This window comes from Nicotiana tabacum, chromosome 1 (genome assembly GCF_000715075.1).
Source record: "Nicotiana tabacum cultivar K326 chromosome 1, ASM71507v2, whole genome shotgun sequence".
Taxonomy (NCBI): domain Eukaryota; kingdom Viridiplantae; phylum Streptophyta; class Magnoliopsida; order Solanales; family Solanaceae; genus Nicotiana; species Nicotiana tabacum.
Genome location: NC_134080.1, coordinates 35502960 through 35528369, shown reverse-complemented (window position 1 = coordinate 35528369; position 25410 = coordinate 35502960). Strand labels below are relative to the sequence as shown.

At 38.6% G+C, this 25410-nt stretch overlaps 1 protein-coding gene across 1 annotated transcript; it reads left to right on the top strand.

Moving 5' to 3' along the window:
- The first annotated feature begins 241 nt into the window (after window positions 1–241).
- LOC107764580 (putative L-gulonolactone oxidase 6) lies at window positions 242–7024 on the top strand. Its single transcript, XM_016583175.2, has 5 exons — window positions 242–649; window positions 755–1087; window positions 2669–2924; window positions 3711–3812; window positions 6211–7024. Exons 1-5 carry the CDS (start codon window positions 290–292, stop codon window positions 6930–6932), a joined length of 1773 nt encoding a protein of 590 aa, XP_016438661.1. The 5' UTR covers window positions 242–289; the 3' UTR covers window positions 6933–7024.
- Window positions 7025–25410: the final 18386 nt, after the last annotated feature.

Here is a 25410-nt window from a genome sequence, read left to right as displayed (position 1 = left end):
TGAACAAATGGAATAATATTTATACAAACTATGAACACATGGGATAATATTTATATGAACTTTAATAACAATCCCTGAAATAATTTTCTGTCCTTTATCATTGAAAGTCAACATTCATATATTTTAAGAAACCCATGTGACACATATCCACCACAACATGCATCCACTGGTCAAATATATGAAACCCAGTCTATTATCCTCTTTAATAGTACTACTTGTCTAGTTGTCTATATATTGGAATTGGCTCCCTTAGAAAAAAAGGAACAAGAACGAAAATTACCAATTAATCATGAAAAACATACGCTTTCAAAACGGCGTTATACGCCAAATTTTGACATCATACTGCATTTTCTTGATCATGATTTTTTTAGTTGAAGGTTCCCTTCCTCAAGATCCTATCAAGTGTATAACCAAAAATTCCAACTGCACCATCACAAATATCTATGGCTCATTTCCGGATCGGAGCATTTGCCGTGCAGCTGAAGTCGCTTATCCTACCACAGAAGAAGAACTCATTTCTGCAGTAGGAAAAGCAACTAAGGAGAAAAGGAAAATGAGAGTAGCGACTCGCTACTCTCAGAGTATTCCTAAGTTGGTTTGTCCGGGTGATGATGATGGTCTCATTATCAGTACAAAACTCCTTAATAAGGTACTATATACTGTCGTACTCTATTGTGTGATCATCACATGTAAAAGTTTAAACTAATAGAAATTACATCTTTTAAATTATTTTAATTATATTATGTCTCAACAGGTACAAATGATGGATCGACAAAACATGAAGATGAGGGTGGATAGTGGACTAATACTAAGGGATTTGATCGATGAGGCAGCGCAAGTTGACATGGCGCTGCCTCATTCGCCTTATTGGTGGGGAATGAGTGTTGGTGGTCTGCTAGGTACTGGTGCACATGGCAGCTCTCTTTGGGGTCTGGGAAGTGCAGTGAATAACTATGTAGTTGAGGTTCGGATCGTCACACCAGCTACAGAAGAAGAAGGCTATGCGAAAGTTCGGACCCTTGATACTGCTAATCCTGAGTTCTATGCAGCTAAATTGTCACTTGGAGTTCTTGGTGTCATCTCACAGGTATATATATAAATCACCTTACTTTCCTTCTTAATTATCTGTAATATGCAACATGTTCTGAAATTATCAGGAGTCACGTAAAATCTCATAGTAAAATATAGTTGCCGCTTCTGCTATGCGCGGGGTTCGGAGAAAGGCCGGACCACAAGAATCTATTGTAGTCTTAACCTGCATTTTGCAAGAGGTTGTTTCCATAGCCGAACCTGTAACCTCCTGATCGCATGACAACAACTTTACCAGTTACGCCAAAACTCCCTTTAATTTATATTTGTCGCTAGGAAGTGGAACTAATTTGAGTTCATTTCTGTATCATTTGTGATAGAGCATACGTGAAAAAGGGATAGGTTGAATTGTTCTCAAAATTTACGACTTCTCATCGAACTTTTGTTACTAACTAGTGAATTTTAACTTGTTGTCTTGTTCCTTAAAATGTTTTAGTTAAGAGTTAATACTTGAAAACCCTAAATTATCCATGTTACAAGTTTAATACGATGTTGTTGTTACCCCCTTGAAGTATAATATTACCTATATAAAACCCCATGCAGTATCAAATGACATGAAGAGTAGCTTAATTTCCTCTCTTTGTTGTTACATAATTAAGGATAAGTATAACATTTACTAAGAACTTTAATATCCTTTCTTATTGACTTTGGTACTTACATCCCTTCATGTTGATGTATGTACATATTATATATCTATAATATATGTCTCCACCTTTCTTAACACGGTTTTTGAACATATATTATATTACATGTCTGCACCCTTCTTCACACGGTTTTAGAAAATTAGTTTTGTTACTCCCACCGTTCTCATTTAGTTATAATATTAATTTTTGTTTTTGGAGAGTTAAATTATGTAAATTTTGAGTACTTCATCTTAATATGTATTTTTTTCACCACACTAATAAAGCAATTGTAAATTATAATACTTTTTTTATAGTTTTTATTTTAAATATCTAAATTTTAATATTAAAATATTGAAATAATTTAATTCATATGTTAGCTTCAATAATTAGTTGGAAATTTACAATCAGTTGACCACTATTTATAACATTAAATATAATGGACGTGCAAACCTTAACAACTCATTGCACACCAACTAATAGATTTGTTAGGGGTCGTTTCGTTTAGAAACAAGTTAGGTAGAGATTGTAATACAAAGATTATTAGCATATGAATTATTAATATAGGGATTGTGATACAAAGATTATTTTTATCAGCCGTTTGGTTATTTGTATTAAAAATAAGATATACGGGGTAAAATATAAAAATATGAGTTAATTTTTCAAATCCAAAAACAGAAAGGAGTATGAGGGAACTATGGACCCTTCTACCTTTTTTTGACGTTAACAAGCTCAGGTGCAGATACACCTTATGGCAAGCGGACATCATACTACTGCTTTGTCAAAAATTTTATTATATATATATACAAAATAAAAATATTAGGTATAAATATAACAAAATGATACCGTTTGTTACTATAGTGATTTATTCATTTATTTTTTTTTTCAAAATATTTATAGTACCGCTTACTAAAAATCCTGCATACGTTACTAAACAAGCTTCTGTTTTATATATGTAGGTTACTTTCAAGTTACAACCAATGTTCAAACGTAATATCACATTTGTAGAAAAGAATGATTCAAATTTGGGAGATGAAGTCATCACCTTTGGAAGAAAAAATGAATTTGCAGATTTCTCTTGGTTCCCAAGCCAAAAAAAAGTGCTTTACAGGATTGATAATCGAGTTCCCTTAAACACCTCTGGCAATGCTCTCAATGACTATCTTGGATTTCGACCCACTTCTCCACTTATTCTTTCATCTATGAGAACCTCAGGTAATTGGTTTAAACTTCACAATATTATTGGAATTCTTCTTATTTATGTTATTAGGGATATAGACGGAGCCAAGATTTGGTTTTTATGGATTCTAAATTTCTGGATAGTGACATCATGTGTTAATAACTGTTCTATGAATTAGTATAGTTCTCCGTTTATTTTTTTTTTGTCCATGTTTGACTAAGCACATGCCTTAAAAATCAATTAACAAAATGATAAATTTACTGTGTCACCCCTAATTATTATAACTATTGAAAAACTAACTCTGACAATTATAAATCCAAAATGATGGAAAATGATAAGGGTAAAATAGATAAATAATAATAAATGATCTTTTGAAATTTCAAACTGGACAAATAAAAGCGGATATCTTTTATTAGTATATAGTGGACTTGTGGCGAAGTCAGGATTTTTTCTAGGGTGTTCAAACTTGAAAGAAGTAAAAAAAATCTTGACAAAAAGGTGTTAAATATACGTTATATATCTCTAAAACCTAATAATTTACATATATATGCAGTGTAATTTTCCGACGAAGGGTGGTCAATTGACTACCCTTATCATACTGTATAGCTTCGCGCATGTAGTGGACAAGTAAAGATAAAAGGAGGGAGTAAAGAGTTTAAACTATAGTTACTAGCTAACCTACGGGCTCCGCCTCTTACTAAAATCACACATTCTAATTAATGAAAAATAATGTACAAGGGAGATTAATATTAATAAATATTTATATATATGTTTTTTCGTTATGTTGTTTTAACATTTATCCTCTTAAATCTTTTAAATAGAGGAGACTCAAGAAGCTCTACGTGATTCTGATGGAAAATGCATAAGTGGAAAACTCACCAAGTCGTTATTGGACACAGCAAAGTATGGGTACACAAACGATGGTGAGTATCTCTAAATCTCCATTAGAATGTTCAGAACATTTGCATATATTGTACTTAACAACAACACTAAGAAAATACCTAGCGTGATTTCATACGTGGGGTCTGGAAAGAGCAATACGCAGACTTTATTCTTACCTTATGTAAGGTAGAGACGCTGTTTAATTTCCAATAAACTCTTGGCTTAGAAAAGAATATTTTAATCGGGTTTGAAAAATACAAAAGTAAAAAAATATGTGATGAAAATACTGAAGAAAAGAAAAAAAAAGTATAGCCAGCAAAAACAGTAAAGAGAAGATGTGTAATGTCCCGTCTAAGTAATCACCTCTCCACGTCTAATCACCTCTCCACAGTTCTTTCTCAGCCTCTCACCTTTTCACTGGGGCATATGTGCTCCTCCTCTTCACATAGCCGAACTATTTCAGCTTGGTTAAGCATATATTTTACGTGATTAAGAGAATTATTGTTGAGAGATTATAATGTGTTAAATTTCAGGATAAAGAGTTGCTGTATTTTCCCACAGCATTTTCAATCGGCCAAATAAAACCAAAAGCAATAATATAATCTACAGTAAAGCCAGACTTTCAGATTTACTACAAACTATATATAAGGGAAAAACATGTATAATAGTGACTTATAATTTGTTATAGCTGTCGCATAAGAAAATTATATATCAGTAAAAGGACTCTATTCATAAAGAACAATCTTGGGATCCTTCTCTTATTTGCAAAACTAAAAAGGAATATTACAGCTAGTCTCTGCATCCACCTGTTGGTACTTGGTACAGCTAATCCGACAGCAAAATGTCCCCAATAGAAAATAAGTTTGCAGATTTTATGTTTTAACATCTTTGCACACATGTCCCGAAGGGACGGCACAGTGGGTTTGGAGGGAGTTATCCGCACGGACGACGAGGGTTCGATCCTCCCTCAATGCCCTCTTGGTCTGAGCCTGTCGCATGGGCTTCCCTAGTGCGGTTTACGTTTCCTGTGTGGTTTGCAGGCTATTACACAGTGGGGAATTTATTCAGTGCGCACAAAATACTCACCCGAAGGGTAGAGACTGTAGCGACTACGGGTTTTTCTCAGGTTCCAAAAAAAAAAAAATCTTTGCACATAGAAACCCAAACAGTTGCCGATTTACAGATTATTACTCTCTTTCAATTTAACTTCAAATCGAAAATATTGTATCGTGGAGGAAGACTGAAAGTGTGTTTGATATGATGAAAGTCATTTTCCATAAGAATCATTTTTATAGAAAATATTTTTTGATGTTTGGTTGCCGATAAGGGCGGACCCACATTGGTTCAAGCGGGTTCAGGTGAACCCGCTTTGTAAAAAAATTATACTATTTTATAATTATACCATTTATATATATATATATATATATATATATATATATATATATATATATATATATATATATATATATATATATATATATATTTAAATAAATGTTATAATTTTTTTTCTTTCTATTATAGTATTCTTCTATCTCAAATTCACACTTATTTATTTGAAATCTTCTCGTGGTTTACAAATCACTAAATTTTTTATTTATTTGTTTAAATTTAGCATATTTTCATATTTCCAAAATTCTTATATTAAAGAAGTTATTAATCCGGTTTAATTTATAGTTCTCTTCTAATTGTTATTGTCGGCAATAATTAGCTCGTAAAAATAAATAATTTTGTATTTGTAAAATTAGAAAAATAATAGAATTTAGTATTTTTGGTATTTTAAATTGATGTTTGTTAATTAAAATTATTAAAAATTTATTAAATTTAATAAATTATTAAATCTAAGAAAGTAGATAAAAAGTTGTTAAAATTTATCTTCATATGTTTTAAAAGGAGACCTCAAATAAGAAAAAAAGGAGCAGCGAGCAAAACATTTTTTTGGAAGTTTTGTTATGATGCAATACAAAGAGCAAACGGTGAACTATATTTGTTAAGTCTGGTAGTGCTTCTATTATCGGATGCAACGAACTCTAACTGAATCTGCTTATATAAAATTATGGGTCCGTCACTGATTGCCTAGAAAATATATATATATATATATATATATATATATATATAGGAGTGAGTTTTCTTTTCTTAACTATGCTAGATATTAATAACAATGTCTTAAGTGCTAGTTGAAGCAAGTAATATATAGCTGTAAGGAAATTGACGTCCCGATCATAATTGAGAAGTCACTTTTCACCATTTGATATAAAAAAAATTAGTTGAACACATATTCTGTCAACCAAACATAAAAAGTGACTTTCTCATGAAAAATATTTTTTTGAAATAATTTTTGTCGTACCAAATGTACCTGACCACTTACTTATTGTCTAGCTTGTGAAGAAAATTTTTAGATTGAAAACTAATGTTATTCTTATATATACTCACATTTACCAGGTATTTTTTTCACGGGCTATCCTTTGATCGGACCACAAAATCGTCTACAAGCATCTGGCAGTTGCCTAATCAATGATGGAATTCTTGACGATTTAGTATGCCCTTGGGATCCGAGAATAAAGGGTCTATTTTTTCACCAAACAACATTCAGTATTGGCTTGTCCAAAGTAAAAAACTTTATACAAGATGTGCAAAAACTTGTGGTTTTACAGCCCAAGGCATTATGTGGTTTAGACCTATATAGTGGAATCCTAATGAGGTATGTCACGGTTTCAAATGCTTACTTGGGACATCAAGAAGATGCAGTGGATTTTGATATTACATATTATAGAAGCAAAAATCCATTGACTCCTAGGTTATATGAAGATATTCTTGAAGAAATAGAGCAAATGGCAATGTTCAAATATGGAGGAGAGCCTCACTGGGGGAAGAATCGTAATGTGGCTTTCATTGATGTGATTAAAAAGTATAAGGATGCCGATAAGTTTTTAAAGGTGAAAGAAAATTATGATCCTTTAGGGCTATTTTCTAATGAATGGACAGATCAAATTCTTGGGTTAAAGAGTGGATTGTCCATTGTTAAAGAAGGTTGTGCTTTAGAAGGACTATGCATTTGTTCAGAGGATAGCCATTGTGCACCAAAGAAAGGCTACTTTTGCAAACCTGGGAAAGTTTATGTGGAAGCAAGAGTTTGTACTTTGTTATCGTCTAATGTTCTTTAGTATTTATGATGAAATTGTAACACATACCTGCCATTACCATTGAAAGTTTACATTCAATAATATATAAATAAAAGTATATGTTGGTTAATGAATTCTTGGTCTTAAACTTGATAGTATTATTTGTGTCACGACCCCAAGTACCGGTCGTGATGACGCCTATCACACTACTAGGCAAGCCAACTAATCAATTAACCATAACCCTTTTTCCTTTAACATTTAAGCCATTTTTCTAACACAAGTTTTAAATACCAAATTTTACTATAAGCGTTAAAGCAACAAAAGATATGCGGAAAGTCACAATAACAGGAAACTACACATCCCCATCAAACTGGTGTCACGAGTCTAGAGCCTCTAATACAAGTCTGAATACCTACTACATCAATAGTCTAGGAAATGCGGAAAGATAACAAGATAGGAGGGAGAAAACAGGGCTGCGGACGCCATGCAGCTACCCCGAAATCTCCGGCAACGCTGAATCAACTGAAAGCCTTCACTCGGCCGCTCGGGCACCTGGATCTGCACACAAGGTGCAGAGAGTAACATGAGTATGCCAACTCAGTAAGTAACTAAGGACTGAAAGTAGAGACGAGCAGTTCAAAAACATATAACTGAATAATCAACAGAATAACGGATCAACTTTACCGTTTAAAATCAGTTTCGTCATAAAATCAACATTTCCAGTTTAAAACATTTAAAATCAGATACTTAGCAATATATCCAACTGTGGCTTAATAGAAAGGAGAGTGAAATCAGTGAAAACATCACAACAGGGCCCCTCGGGCAAGGAATCACTCAGTGAAAACATCACAACATGCCCCCTCGGGCAAGGAATCACTCAGAATATGGCCCCTCGGACAGCCTCTCAATCACCCGTGACTCAACTCTCGTCACTCGGTACTCACTCTCAGCACTCGTCTCCTTAATATTTCATAATAACAGAAATCATAGTAACCGGCGTGTAGCCCGATCCGTAATTTATAGTCAATTACGCTCACTGGGGGTGTATAGACTCCGGAGGGGCTCCTACAACCCAAACGTCATATCGCTGCGGCGCGCAGCCCGATCCAATATATATATCGCTACAGTGTGCAGCCCGATCCATATGGGTATCGCTGCTGCATGCAGCCCGATCCATAATGAGTATCATATCCTCACTATTAGGTTCTCAACCTCTCTCAGTCATTAATCTCACAGCCTCTCGGCACCATAATAGAAATTAAGGAACTCAGCCCAAACAGTCCTCACAATTAGAAGTGGAAAGATAAAACCAGTTTTAACATTTGAACAAGTAAAACATGACTGAGGATATGTTTTTAGCAAGTAAAGTGAGGAAAAAATAGTAAAAATGCCCCTAAGGGTATCAACAAGTCGGTACAAGGCCACAAACATGACATATAACCCATAATATAGTATAAATGACTAAAGTACGGAATACCATAAGGTTCCAAATCAAATACGCGACTTAATAGTCGCTACGGGACGGATCAAGTCACAATCCCTACCGGTGCACGCCCATACGCTCGTCACCTAGCATGTGCATCACCGCATTTATCAAAACAAGTCAAATACCAGGGTTTGTATCCTCAATTCTTGATTTACAATGGTTACTTACCTCAAACCGGTGAAAATTCTACTTCGCAACTCCTTTGCCCCTCGAATCGGCCTCCACGTGCGTCGAATCTATCCAAAATCAGAACGAGGATGTCAAAATATGCCAAGGGAACGAAGCTCAAATGAAAACAATCGAATAATACCAAGAATCCCGAAATTACCAAAACCCGACCCCCGAGACCACATCTCGGAATTCGATAACTTTTACATCAACGGAAATCCTTATCCTCCCACGAGTCTATACATATCAAGAACACTGAAATCGGAGTCCAAATGATCCCTCAAATCCCCATTTAAAGGCCTCTTAAACTCAAGCCCTGATCCCCAATTTTTATCCCTTTAATTCCTTTAATTACAACCTTAATCCATAAAATACTATCATAGAAATGAGTTTTAGGTCCAAAATCCTTACCTTAATGAAGTCTCCTTGATTTCTCTCTTCGAAATCGCCCAAAGCTCCAAAATTCGTGCTTACAAGTGAAGAAATCCTCTGAAAATCGCGCAGGAGAAAATATAACATTCTGACCCTAGTCATTTATGCATCTGCGGTACTTCAACCACATCTGCGTTACCGCATTTGCGCTCAATGAGCCGCTTCTGCGGCTTTCATTTAACTCAGCCAAAACTGCATCTGCAATGCCAATTCTGCATATGCGCCTTCGCAGGTGCGGTTCCCACAACCGCATCTGTGGTTCCTGCCTCCCAGGCATTTATCCTCTTCTGCGATCACCTTGTCCACATCTGCGGCATCGCATCTGCGGTCCAAAATCCGCAGGTGCGGAAACACTAGAAGCAACAAAAATCTGCAACTTCACAAGTCTCAAACCTCTCCGTCAACCATCCGAAATCACCCCGAGGCCACCGGGACCTCAACCAAAAGCACCAAAATATCCTAATACCTTATTCAAACTTGTTCCAATCATCAAAACACCTCAAACAACATCAAATCACCCAAAACACATCGGATTCAAGCCAAACTTTCTAAAATCTTCCAAATTCCGCTTTTGATAAAAAATCCAACCAAACCACGCCTGAATGACCTGAAAATTTGCACACACATCCCAAATGACCCAACAGAACTACTGCAACTTTCGGAATTCCATTCCGACCCCTATATCAAAATCTCATCTACCAACTGGAAATCGCCAAAATCTCAACTTCGCCAATTCAAGCCTAAACTTACTGCGAACCTCCAAAACCCATTCCGATCATGCTCCTAAGTCACAAATCACCTCCCAAAGCTAACCGAACCATCAGAACTCACATCCGAGCCCTCTAACACAGAAGTCAACATCCGGTTAACTTTTCCAACTTAAGCTTCCTCAAAAGAGGCTAAGTGTCTCAAACCTTACTAAATTCGTTCCGGATTCGATCCGACCAACCCGAGACCACATAACACGGATAAACAAAGCATAAAGAAGCATAAATGGGAAAAACGGAGCGGTAACTCATGAGACGACTTGCCGGGTCATCATAATTTGTTTTGTAAAATTAAATCCGATCACCGAGTCCATTACTTATAGCTTTTTTGGGAAAGCTTCTAAAATCGATTTATTTTTGAAAAGTATTTTTTTTAAAAGTACTTTTCGGGAGAAATAATCTGTGTTTGTCTAATTAATTTTAAAAAATACTTTTGAGAAGTAATTAGTATTTAACCAAGCTTTTAAAAAATATTTCTAAGTATTTTTTTCTCAAAAATGCCATTTTAAAAAGTGATTTTGAGAAGAAGCTACTTTTTTCTGTTTCTCAAAAACTACTTTTGTTTCTACTCAAAAGTACTTTTTTCTTTCTCAAAATTTAGCCAACATCCTTAACTTTGAAAAAGCGTACTTTTGGCCAAAAAGAAGCTTGGACAAATAGGCTATTATTGTCCAAGCCGAACAACCACTATAACATTGCTAGATCCACCTAAGCTGAAAGTTTACCTATATATATGTTTTGTCATGACCCAAGTTCTGGGGAAATCTCTAACCATATGGCGTGTGTTGCCACACTCAAATCAAGCTCTGGGAGGATGTGGCGGCTATGATTGGCTCGGGCCAGGTCTACTGGACTGACCACTAAAAGGACTCCGTGCAGGAGGCGCACCAGATACTGGAGGTGCATAATAAAGCTCCTGAGGTCTAGGAGGAGCTGGAATACCACTGGCTGCTGGAAGAGCTGAATGAGCGGGGCGGCTTATATAACCCCTACCAACCATGACGAACCGCAGTTGGGGCACGAGCACCAGAATAATGGCCCGACTCTCGAGATCTCTTGGCTTCTCTCTCCTCTCTTTCCTGAGCATGCATGCTCTCTACTCTCCTAGCAATACTCACCACCTGCTGATAATATCCATGTCCAATTCCCGGTCCATGCTAGACCTGATGCTGGGAATGAGCCCCTCAATAAACCAGCAAACTCTCTCACGAATTGTAGAAACCAAGACTGGTGCATGCCTATCCAAGTCAGTGAAGCGGACAAACTCTGCGCGACATGCGTCCCTGAGGCTTTGAGAAACATACTCCCTCAAAAACATATCTGAAAATTGGGTCCATGTAAGGGAAGCTGCCTCAGCTGGGTTGTCCAACTCATAAGTACGCCACCACTGATAGGCTTCTCCTCAAAGCTGGAAGGCAGTGAAAGAAACCCCACTCGATCCTGATATACCCATAGTGCGGAGGATACGAGAGCACTCCTCCAGAAATCTCAGAGCATCATCTGATGCTAGACCACTGAATATAGGAGGCTTGTACTTCTTGAATATCACGACCCGAATTTTCCACCCTCAGAAGTCGTTATGGCGCCTACTAGTGAAATCTAGGCAAGCCAATGATTTCAATTACTTAACCCTTTTTATTTTTAATCCCTTAACAGTTGTAAATTAACATTTTATAAACAACAAAAATATTAAAGTGGAAGAATGAAATGTAACATTTTAAGCTAATATCGATACAAATCTATAACATAAACCACCCAGAACTGGTGTCACAATCTCACGGATTATCTAAGTAAACTACAAATAAAGTCTGAACAAGAAAGTACATGTCTATCTTTGGAATATAAAAGAACAGAAAGAAACTAGATTGGGAGGGGACGCCAAGGCCTGCGGACGCCTGCAAGTCTACCTCGGGTCTCCTGATGGACTGAAGGCAGCAACCCCTAGCTAAGGTCCGTATGCTCCAGTACCGAGATCTGCACATAGTATAGTGTAGTATCAGCATAACCAACCCCATGTGCTGGTAAGTGTCGAGCCTAACCTCAACAAAGTAGTGACGAGGCTAGGACGAGACTACCAAATAAATCTGTGTAGTTAAGCCATATACGACAAGCAAATTTTACAGGCTCAAACTAAATACCATATAAGACCTGTACCAGGCTCTGGAACCAAAATACGGTCCTGATACCATTAATTCCAAATACATTCAAATTTCTAAAATCTCTTAAGATTTCAGTTAAATAATTTTCTTCAAAAATTTATTTCTAGGGCTTGGGACCTCGGAATTCAATTCCGGGCATATGCCCAAGTCCTATATTTTCTATCGACCCTCCGGGACCGTCAAATCATGGGTCCGGGTCTGTTTACCTAAAATGTTGACCTAAGTCAACTTAAATTCAATTTTAAGGCCAAATTAGCATTTTTATCAAATTTTCATATAAAAGCGTTCCAGCTATATGCTCGGACTACGTACGCAAATCAGCGTGAGATAAAAAGAGGCTTTAAGACCTCAGAACACAGAATTTACTTGTAAATCAAATGATGACCTTTTGGGTCATCATATCCTCCACCTCTAAAACAACCGTTCGTCCTCGAACGGACATAGAAAAGAAGTACCTGAGTCGGGCAAAATATAGGGATAACGGCTCCGCATATCGGACTCGGACTCCCAAGTAGCAGCCTCGGCAGGCTGACCTCTCTACTGAACACGAACAGAAGGGTAACTCTCCAATCTCAACTGATAAACCTGCCGATCTAGAATAGCTACCGGATCCTCCTCATAGGTCAAGTCCTTGTCCAACTGGACAGTGCTGAAGTCTAAAACGTGGGATAGATCGCCGTGATACTTTCGAAGCATGGACACATGAAACACTGGGTGCACAACTTATAAACTCAGCGGCAACGCAAGTCTATAAGCCACCTATCCCACTCGATCAAGAATTTCAAAAGGACCAATGAACCTAGGGCTTAGCTTGCCCTTCTTCCCAAATCTCATTACGCCCTTTATGGGCGACACCCGAAGCACCGACCATAAATGCTACATCACGAACCTTGCAGTCGGCATAACTCTTCTGCCTAGACTGAGCTGTACGAAGCCTGTCCTGAATAATCTTCACCTTATCCAAGGCATCCTGGACAAAATATGTACCCAACAACCGAGCCTCTCCCGGCTCAAACCATCCAACTGGCGACCGACACCGCCTACCATATAGTACCTCATAAGGAGCCATCTGAATGCTCGACTGGTAGCTGTTATTGTAGGCAAACTCTGCTAAAGGCAAGAACTGATCCCACGAACCTCCAAAGTTCATAACACAAGCTCAGAGCATATCCTCCAAAATCTAAATAGTACGCTCGGACTGTCCATCCGTTTGGGGATGAAATGTTATACTCAACTAGACCCGTGTACCCAAATCACACTAAACTGCCCTCCAAAAATGTGAGGTAAACTGCGTACCTCGATCGGAAATGATAGACATCGGCACACTATAAAGACGAATAATCTCCCGGATATAGATCTCAGCTAACCTCTCGGAAGAATAGGAAACTACCACGTGAATGAAATGCGCTGACTTAGTCTGCCTATCAACAATATCCCACACTGCATCGAACTTCCTCTGAGTCCGTGGGAGTCCAACAACAAAGTCCATAGTGATACGCTCCCACTTCCACTCAAGAAGCTCAATCCTCTAAAACAAACCACCAGGCCTCTGATGCTTGTACTTTACCTGCTGACAGTTCAAACACCGAGCCACATACGCAACAATGTCCCTCTTCATCCTTCTCTACCAATAATATTGCCGCAAATCCTGATACATATTAGTGGCGCTCGGATGAATAGAATACCGGGAACTATGGGCCTTCTCTAGAATCAAATCACAGAGTCCATCCATATTAGGCACACAAATACGACCCTGCTTCCCAGAACTCCATCATCTCCAACTGTAACCTGCTTGGCACCTCTGTGCCGCATTATGTCTATAAGGACATGCAAATGAGGATCATCATACTGCCGATCTCGGATACGCTCAAATAATGAAGAACGAGTGACTGTGCAAGCTAGAACATGGTTGGGCTCAGAAACATCCAACCTCACGAACTGATTGGCCAAAGCCTGAACATCCAAAGCAAGAGGCCTCTTACCAACTGAAATATACGCAAGGCTGCCCATACTAGCTGACGTCCTACTCAATGCATCGACCACTATATTGGACTTTCTCGGATGATACAAGATGGTGATATCATAGTCTATCAATAGCTCCACCACCTCCTCTGCCTCAAATTTAGCTCCTTCTGCTTGAACAAGTATTGCAAACTTTTGTGATCCGTGAACACCTCACATGACACGCCATACAAATAATGCTTCCAAATCTTCAACGCGTGAACAATGGCTGCTGTCGCGCCCCTTTTTTCCTCCGCGAAGAAAGTATGGGTTTCGACATTCATGGGGGTAATAACTCATTTCCTTTTGGGAATTGGGTATTTGAAGAGTCTCCACCTAACGGATTATGGTGCGTTAGGGCACCTAGAGTGATTAACTCTTAGACTAGTTTGCATTACCAGAGATTAGGGTAAGGGATCGAAATAATCTTGAGGGAAAGGTGTTAGGCACCCCTCTTGGTCCACAATGGTGGGTCCCGACCGAACTTATATTCACGAATTAGTCCATTAACAAATAAATAGTTGAATCAAATAATTAGCAAGTAAAGCACGTTGGACGTTGTATAACTCAAATAATAAGACAAAGGTTTTGAACAAGTTATATATAAAACAAAGTTTTAAACAGATATGATTTGGGAAAGGAGGGGTCCTGGGTTGGTTAGCCTGTAGGATCCCTCCACACAATGCCCGATAAACACTCCTTAATGAGAGGCTACACATGACACTAGTGTGTAGTCATCATATCCCATATCTACCCTTCCCACTGCGTGGTCTTAGCCTAAAGCGTGCTAGTAAACTTGCCGATGCCTATGCGTGCACTACCCTTCCCTTCCTTGTGACCCTGGAGGTATTTTAGGACCTCTAAATCTTGGCAGTTCTAGATAACCCCTAAGGTGCTTAAAAGGAGAAAATTCTAAGGCGACAAGCAAGAACAAATAGGACCTTAGCACATAAGGCAGAAGAGAAACAATTAAAGGCTCAAGTTCACCTCCACAAATAATGCATGTAAGCAGCATGACTCAAACATAAATAAGGGCAATATTGTTAAACAGTATCCTAAGACATGATGTCTAGGTGAGTATCAGAACAAATGAGATATGCAGTTTTTGTTTTATTAACTCAGAAGTGATGGCCCTATCCGTTTACCTACTGATTTTAAGCTTGTTAAAATCAGAACAATATTAAGTTGTAGAAACAGTTTTAGAGTTGCAGAATTTAAACTTACCCTATAGGCTTGCCTAAATGCTGGATAATGGCATCCTAAGAGCATGATACTACGTTTGGTATAGTAAAACAGTGGACAAATTTTAAAACAAACTCTTGAGTTCCTATTGGCATGCTGTCTAGTGATAGATTAGGGCAGTTTTTGAAAGAATTCATTTCAGGAAAAACAAACCACTAATTAGACCAGTTTCAAAGTAAACTAATCATGAACTGGATTAAATTATTTAAACTAAACTGATTTTAGATCTAGGTAGAGTTTCTGATGTTGTTTCCTATAGGCATGACATCTAATTGTTTAAGAGTTGATGTTAGAAACTTGTAGGCATGATAACAAATGAAAAACACATATAAACACTCGTTATAATAGAAGTTGAGCTGGACCATATCCTATAGGCATGGTATCTACTTGTGAAATTGATTTTAAGACCTATAAACATAATTTCTATTATTGGAACCACTTGAAACCTATAGGAATGATTTCTAACATGGTAAGGCAAACAAAGCAAATATAACATCCTATAAGCATGGTTTCTACCCATATTACCCCACAAATATGTAACTACCCACCCTTTTTCACTAGTTACCCCGATATTTGTTTACAAATTATAACAAACCAAATGAATGAATTACATAAATAGATAAAAAGAAAAGAAGAAGCTACATTATAGGGAGCCTGAAGCAGGCCCAAGTGATTTTCAAAGACCTCCAATAGCCTCAAATGCCAATTTCATAGACAATATCATTATCTAGGTGCGTCAGAGTTCCCTAAGAATCTCAAGGATCTCGAGCAGTGCTCACACCCAAACTTTGTAACCAAATGAGTAAGTGCAATGTGGAAGGGCCAGTCTCAGTGTGCCAGAGTTCAGAGGGTTCTCAAGAGGATCCAGAGGCAGTACACACACTAGAGTGGGCAGAACCTAGTGACTTAGGAGTAGAGTGAGAGTGCTTGACACAGTTTGAAAGATTTTAGTGGGAAAACAGTGTTAAAAAGAGATTTTCTTGAAATAGTTTTGTAAGAAAACACATAGGGAGTTACTAAATAAAATAGTTTTAAAAGGTCAGGTGACTAACAATCAGTCAAGCCAAATACAAAACCAGAAAGAGGTTCATCAGCACTTCAATACATGGAGTCTAACATGTGCACACATCCACTTAGGGGTAATGGGGATTTGGGGTAAGCATAGGGGCACATAGTAAGCACTGATGCACATAGGTACATAATTAGAGGAGCCTTAAAAGGGGTTAAGGCTTTTAAAGTATAGAATGCATTGTAGAGTTAATACAGAATCAATAGGATTATGATAGCCAATTACTTCATACAGGAAGGTGCATGCCATAGGTCAGAGAAACATAGTCACATAGGGTCATACTAGAAAGGGGATCCTAAGGGGTATATAGCATGCAATAAAGAAGACAGTGAAGTATACATGTTAATTGCATGTTGAACAACAAAACCATAGATAGAAGCATATTAGAAACATGACAAATTGAAGTAATAGGAGAAGCATATAGTTTTGGGACTTGAAGTAAAATTGGAACATACCAGTAAGGGGATAGTAAGCACAACGTGAAAGAGAAACCAGTAGTTAGCCTTGACTTGCAACCGACTGACTTTAGATAGTAATAAGTAATACAAAAGAGAGCAGAAAGCTTTTAGTGTGAAAGAGAGAGTTTTTGAACCAATGTCCGTGTTTGTATCAATGAGAAAGTAGGTATATATAGCAGTTCGAAACTAGGTAAAATAAGGCAAGAATCACAATAGTATAGTAATTATGGAACTCAGAACCAATTAGAGCAAAATCATTACAAGTATTCTCATAAGTTAAGAGAATCAGTTCAAACGGTAAGAACAAGTAACAAATAAGTAAAGAAATCAATGTATGACCAATAAGGAAAGATTTCAAATTCAGTAAGTATAGGGTAAACAATTAGGGCTAAGTTCAGAAAACTCTAATTAAGGAGATAATCAGTAGAAATAAAATACTAATGCAGAAAAGGTAAGCAAATTAATCAATTTGAATAGAAAGAGTAGGAATCGAAGGTTTAAAGGAAGGTCTTCCAATCAAACCATGAAATAGGGAATACGGAATAAATCAAAGAGAAAGTCACGATTCAGTGTTCAACATATAAATTGAGTAAGATAAGAACAACCAGACGTAGCAAACACGAAGGTTAAATAACACTGATAGAAAGAAGCAAGTCTTGAACATTCAAGATGGACACAAGCACATAGAAGTGATATAAGTTAGGCTAAAAACTCAGTAGGAACATATTCGAGGCAAGATAGTCACAGAAACTCAAACAAAAAATGATTAGTCATGCTAATACACAGAACCAAACGAAGAAACCTAGAAAATTAGGGCTTTCAACATTGACGAGTTGAAGAGGTAGTAAAATAATGGAATCCGTCAAAAATATGCAAGAAATAGAAGTTAAAACACAAAGAATCAGTTAAACAAAATTTTAAAAGAAGTTCTGAAACCCTAATATTTTAGAAGAAGGTGAAAAACACTTGAAATCAATGATTCTTGCAAAAGAGTTCCAAGGACAGTGTAAAATATTAAAGAAACAAACTCAAATCGTCTTAGATCTGTACAAATTTAAGAGATATAAGAAGAAATTAGGGTTTCAGAAGAAACTCATAGAGAGATGAAAGAACCTGTCTAGAATCCCAAGGATCGTAACAGATACAACATGATTTTGCTCGAAACCACATTGGAGTAGCCAAGAACAGACAAGTGAGGAACCCTAGATGTAAGTCGATATAGCCCTGGGTCCTTGAAGACCTTAGAGAAGGCAGGCATGGCATGAGAGAAGCCATAAGAGGCTTAGGAAACGATGAGAGGTCACCGGGGATGACCAGAGAGGAGGGGTCGGCGGTTGAAGGGCTAGGGTTTGGTTGAGAGTTACTGAGAGAAGAGAGGATCTTAGGGCGGCAGATTTGGAAAAATGGTTAGGGTTGGGGGGTCGTTTAGAATAAAAAAGGCAAGATGAACGAGGGTCGTTGATCTAAAAAGATCAACGGCCAGGATTTGATAGGTTTTGGGTCGAGTAGGGGTAATTAGGGCCTGGATCGGGTTATTTAATCTTAAATTAGGCTGGGTTGAGTTAAAATTGAGGCTAAAATTGAAATGCAATCTGGCTAGATTTTAAATAGCCAATTTATCCCCATATAATTTATAATAAATAACAGATAATTCCTAGAAAATAATTTTGTGTACTAAAACGATTTAAAATATATATTTAACATTTAAAAATATAGAAGATCATTTTTATGCATATGAAACGTAATTGTACATTAATAAGGCTAATATTGCAATTATATGTAAATTAGCTTTAAAAATGCAAAAATGCAATTATAAAAATGCACTGAAAATATTTTAACAATATTTTGGGCACAAATATAGAATTTAGATGAATAAATTACCACAATAATAATTTGAGGGGTAATTATCGGGGATTTTATGAGTAAAAGGAGAGGAGATAAATCAATTTAAAATCTTTTAAAATTATAGAAAAAATATAAAAACCTTGTGCATGCTTATGTATGCTTATATATGTGTTTTTGAAAGTATTTATGCATATTAAAAATATATAGGGAAAAATTGGGTATCAACAGCTGCCCCTCTTTACCCGGGAAGGATAAATGAATTTTCTGGTAAAGAAATGATGGCCAATTTTGACCGATCGGAATGGTTTGGAAGATAGGGGACAGACTTCGATCTTTGAGCTGCCTACATATCCCTGGTTCTACTGGAATCAGGCCATGTGTAGTTCTGGATTGATATGCGGAATATGCCGATGAAATTATTGCAAGAACGGACACGCGATGCCGAAGCGGCTATGGTGACCGGTTAAGCCTCGGGATAGTTGGAGGGAACTGGAGCGAGATCGCTCCTACTATGATAGTGGTTGCTCACTGGTTACCTGCAGATAGAAGATGCTACAAGCATGTATTTGCGAAAAATTAAACATGATGCAAATTCCCCTTGGACCATGAAGGTTGTCTTTAGACAGTTGAAGATGACGTTCTCAGACTATGATGTCAGAATTATTTAGTGAGGGATTTGCAGGCCATGAAATGATGTTCTCGAGCAATAAAGATGGTGCCTCCGAACCATGACACCTTTGAATAATGATATGCAAGTTTGAGAGATCCTTAGGCCGTGGCCTGGTGTCTTCCGGCTATGAGGATGATGCCTTTAGACTATGACGCCTTTGGATAGGTTGGCGATATTTCAGCCCATGATATGTAGTAGTCATGATGTTATCAAGATAATGCTTAGTCTTGTGAAATGGAGGGCAGAGCCTAGCCCGATTGAAAAGCGAATAAAGAGTACTTAGAAATAGAGCAATATTCATGCAAAGAGGGACATTGCTTAATCCCATGCAGACGGGGAGGCAAGGATTAGCCTCATGCAAGTATGGAAGCAAGGATTAGCCTTATGCGAGTATGGAGTCAGGTATTAGACTCATGCAAATAAGGAGTCATGGATTAGACTCATGCAAATAGGAAGGCGGGGATTAGCCTTATGCAAGTATGAAGGTAGGGGTTAGCCTCATAGAGTCAAGGATTAGACTCATGCAAATGGGGATGCAGAAATTAGCCTCATGCAAGTATGGAGGCGGGGATTAGCCTCATGGAGTCAAGGATTAGACTCATGCAGATAGAGAGCCAAGGATTAGCCTCATGCAAATGTGGAGTCAGGGATTAGACTCATGCAAATAGGGAGGTAAGGATTAGCCTCATGCAAGTATGGAGGAAAGGATTAACCTCATGCAGATATGGAGGCAAGGATTAGCCTCATGCAAATAGGGAGGCATGAACCTCATACATGTATGGAGGCAAGGATTAGCCTCATGCAGATAGGGAGGCAAGGATTAGCCTCATGCAAGTAGGGAGACAGAGATTAGCCTCATGCAAGTATGGAGGCAAGGATTAGCATCATGCGGATGGGGAGGCAAGGATTGGCCTCATGCAAATGTGGAGTTAGGGATTAGATTCATGCAAATAGGGAGGCTGGGATTAGCCTCATGCAAGTGTGGAGGCAAGGATTAGCCTCATGCAGATATGGAGGCAAGGATTAGCCTCATACAAATGGGGAGGCAAGGATTAGCCTCATGCAAATGGGGAGGCAAGGATTAGCCTCTTGTAAATATGGAGTCAGGGATTAGTCTCATGCAGATGGGAAGGCAAGGATTAACCTCATGCAAGTATGGGGGATAGGGATTAGTCCCATGCAAGGAGCGAGCAACAAATAAGAGTGGTGTATGTCTTAGCTAGAGATGTATTCGATGTCTGACAGCTTGATTGATAGTAAATTATCTTTGTGTATACATGTTTTGCGAATGCTATTATTACGTCAAATGTGCCTGTATTCAAAGAAATTGTATGTTTTGTGGGGGGAAGGTTGGTTCGCGCTCCAGTCAGCTGGCTTTGCTTTGCTCCGCTCTGAAAACCTTTCGAGTTCCCCTGGGTGACACCTGACTGTTATGGAAATAGAGTTTTTGAAAATATGCAATTATTGATAAAAAAATAGAGTTGTTTTAGAAACGTATTGATATATCAAGTAATTTTGATGAACTAGTGACTGTAACACATCTCAAAGGCATTGTAGCTCCCTCATATTGGAATTTTGAGGGTCATCCTCAAAATTCTACTTCAACTTGGTAGATGATATTTTGACTATTTGCAGATAATGGATCTTGCTGAACTTTCTCCAGAATTTTGAGAATCCTTCTCAAAATTCTACCCCAGTTTCTTAACTGGTTACTGACCATCTGACACACGTTGGTGTTGGCTGGACTTGCTTCAAAATTTTGAGGACCCTCCTCAAAATTGTGCCCTAGTTTCTGGTCTTGGGGGAAATGAAAATTTTATTATGATATGACCGAACCCATAAGGCTGCCTACGTATCCCTTCATAAATGGGAATCAGGTCAAGCGTAGTTCAATTACATCAGATGAGGAAATGTACATAATCTAAGCATAGTATCTCTTGACTGCGTCTGAATTGATTGGTTTTGGCCAAATTTCTCCGTCCATTTCTGCAAGTATGAGTGCTCCTCCTATCAGCACCCTATGAACCATGTACAGACCTTGCCAGTTGGGTGAGAATTTCCCTTTGGCTTCATCTTAATGTGGGAAGATCATCTTCAGCACCAATTGACCTGGTGCAAATTGCCTTGGTTTGACCCTTTTGTTGAAAGCTCTAGGCATTCTGTTCTGATAAAGTTGACCGTGACACACTGCATCATCCTCTTTCCATCTATAAAGGCTAATTGCTCATAGCGGCTCCTTATCCACTCTGCATCGCTGAGTTCAGCTTTCTATATGATTCTTAAAGAAGGAATCTCTACCTCGACTGGGATGATAGCCTCGGTACCACAAACCAGCATGTAGGGAGTTGATCCGGTTGATGTGCGAACTGTAGTGCGGTATCCCAACAAAGTGAAGGGTAACTTCTCATGCCACTGTTTGTGGTTCTCTACCATTCTCCTTAGTATCTTCTTAATGTTTTGTTGGCGGCTTCTACGGCTCCATTCATCTGAGGTCTGTAGGCTGCATAATATTTGTGCTTGATTTTGAAAGTTTCACATATAGCTTTCATCAAATCACTGTTGAGATTGGCAGCGTTGTCGGTAATAATGGACTCAAGAACTCTGAATCGGCAGACAATACGATCCTTGACAAAATCTGCGATGACTTTCTTGGTTACAACTTCTACCCATTTTGTGAAGTAATCATTGGCTACCAGAATAAACCTATGTCTGTTTGAAGCAGTGGGCTCAATTGGACCAATAACATCCATTCCCAGGCAGTGAATGGCCAAGGTGAGCTCGTTGCATTGAGCTCATTTGGCGGCACTTTTATCATGTCGGCATGCACTTTACATTGAAAGCATTTGCGGACATACTGAATGCAATCTGTCTCCATGGTCATCCAAAAGTAACGTGCCCTGAGTATCTTCCTAGCCAAGATGAAACCATTCATCTGTGCACCACAGGTCCCAACATGCACATCCTCAAGTAGCTTAGAAGCTTCCTTTGCGTTAACACATCTTAGTAAACCCAAATCAGGAGTTCTTTTGTACAAGTTCACTCCGCTATGGAAGAAGTGATTTGACAATCTCCGGAGAGTGCGTTTCTGAGTGTGATTTGCATGCTCCAGGTATTCTCCTTTCGATAAGTACTTCTTGATGTCATGGAACCAAGGCTTACCATCCGTTTCTTCTTCAACATAAGCACAATATGCCGACTGATTATGGATCTTTACCGGAATGGGATCAATATAATTGTTATCTGGATGTTGTATCATAGATGACAAGGTGGCCAACGTATTGGCAAACTCATTCTGAATTCTGGGCACATGTCGGAATTCTACTTTCGTGAACCTCTTTCTCAATTCCTGCACATGGTGCAGATATGGCAATATCTTGGAATTCTTGGTTGCCCACTCTGCTTGTACCTGGTGCACAAGCAAATATAAATTACCGATCACCAGCAACTCTTGAACGTTCATGTTGACTGCCATGTTTAGCCATAGTATGTAGGCTTCATACTCTGCCATGTTATGAGTGTAAGAAAATATAAGTTTAGCAGATACCGGATAATGCTGGCCCATTTTTGATACCAAAACTGCTCCAATGCCCACTCCATTGAAATTTGCGGCTCCGTTAAAGAATATCCTCCAACCGTCATATGCTTCAGTAATGTCTTATCCTATTAATGATACTTCTTTATCAGGAAAATACGTTTTCAAGGGTTCGTATTCTCCTCCCACCCGATTTTCAGCAAGGTGATCTGCCAATGCTTGTCCTTTGACCGCCTTTTGAGTTACATAGACGATATCAAACTTACTTAGTAGCATCTGCCACTTAGCCAACTTCCCAGTAGACATGGGTTTCTGGAATATATACTTCATAGGGTCTATCCTAGATATGAGATATGTAGTGTAGGTGTAGAAGTAGTGCCTCAATTTCTGAGCTGTCTATGTCAAAGCACAGTAAGTGCGTTCAAGCAGAGAATACCATGCTTCATAAGGTGTGAACTTCTTACTCAAGTGATATATGGCTTGCTCCTTTCTTTCTGTCTCATCATGTTATCCCAAAACATATCCGAAGACTCCATCTAATACAGATAGATAGAGTAGCAAAGGTCATCCTGGTTCTGGCGGGACCATAACTGGTGGTGTGGACATATACTCCTTGATCTTATCAAATGCTTTCTGACAATCCTCTGTCCAGCTTGTTTCAACATCTTTTCTCAGCATCTTGAAGATGGGTTCACATATAACTGTGGACTGTGCTATGAAGCGACTGATGTAGTTGAGATGTCTTAGGAAGATCATCGCATCCTTTTTGCTCTTAGGTGATGGTAACTCTTGAATAGCCTTGATAGTGGACGGATCCAGCTTGATCCCCCGACGATTGACGATGAATCACAATAATGTTCCTACGGGAACCCCGAATGCACACTTTGCGGGGTTCAATTTCAAATTGTACCTCCTTAGCCTGTCAAAGAACTTTCTCAGGTCTGCTATGTGATCTGCTGTCCTCTTGGATTTGATAATGACATCGTCTACATACACCTCTATTTCCTTGTGTATCATATCATGGAAGATGGTTGTCATGGCTCTCATATAAGTGGACCCAGCATTCTTTAGACCGAATGGCATCATCTTGTAACAGTACACACCCCACGGTGTGATGAAAGCTGTCTTCTCTGCATCTTCTTCATCCATCCAAATCTGGTGATAACCCGCGAAGCAATCTATAAAGGATTGGAGTTCATCCTTGGCGCAGTTATCGATCAGGATGTGTATATTTTGTAGTGGAAAATCATCCTTGGGGATTGATCTGTTTAAATCCTAATAGTTAACACATACTCTGACCTTCCCATCCTTCTTCGGAACTGGTACAATGTTAGCTAACCAGGTTGGGTATTCAACCACCTTGAGAACTTTGACTTTGATCTGCTTGGTAACTTCCTCCTTGATTTTCAGGCTCATGTCTGGTTTGAACTTTCTGAGTTTCTGTTTTACTAGCGGACACATGGGATTAGTAGGCAACTTGTGAGCCACTATAGAAGTGCTCAAACCAGTCATGTCATCATACGACCATGCGAAAATGTCCTCATATTCTTTTAGGAAATGAATGTACTCTTCCTTCTCTGTTGGTGACAAGTGAATGCTGATACGGGTCTCCTTGATGGTCTCAACGTCTCCCAAATTTACTGCTTCGGTCTCATCCAGATTGGACTTAGGCTTATTCTCGAAATTTTCCACCTCCCTGACAATTTCCTCAGGTATCTCACCTTCTTCCTCTGAATCACTACTCTCATGTTGCGTTGCCTCATTACATGTCACAGTCACTAGTTCATCAGGAAAAGTAATAATAACGTTGTGGAAAGGAAAAAGTGTAAAAATAGTAGTGAATAATAAAGAGCAAATGCATTTGATTAAAACTTGAAAAATTGTCTAGACAAAGCACGGTTCGATGAATCGAGCATTTATTTTGAAATAAGTAAAGCTTAAAATGAAATTACAGGAAATCGTAAATGCCTAGAATGGCTATAAAAGTAAATTCTATCAAGCTACCCCGGGACTCAGCGGGTTCAGGATGGTGTGGCGGTCAAGTTCCTGAGAATATCTCCCTTCACCACAGTCTGAATAGTGAGGCCTTCTTCCTCCTCCTCCTCCTCAATTATGGCACTATCGTCCATGTCTTCATCCTCCAAGAACAAATTCTTCAACCTAGCTGGTGCTTCCTCTTCTGCAGTCCCCCATATCATATCAACTTGGTGAAAAGATTGTTCCAAGCGTGGCACTGGTTGCTCAAGAGGGTAATACGGTCCACGCCATGGAGGTTACCAATCATTATACTCTTGCCATGTATATTGGTATCCGATCCCAAAGGTGGTACCATGATTTTTCAGCTGTATTGGTTTGGTGATACCTTGGAGGTTCTTTCCCAATCCTTTACCGGGTTCATATGCAGACCATGCTAGTATGCTTTCTATTTTGTTAGTCCACCACTTATCCTTCTCGACCGCATTGACCCGTTCGATGTGATGATAGGTTTCCCCTCCTAGCCTTTTTCTATGTCTAATGGCTGGGATGGTTTGACTAGTGTAGATAGGGTTACTTCCATCTCCGTGAATGATTACCTCCTAACGGTTCCATTCAAACTTCACGGCTTGATGTAGTGTGGAAGGAATGGCTCTAGCGGCATGGATCCATGGCCGGCCCAACAGAAGATTATATGAGGCTGGTATGTCAAGCACC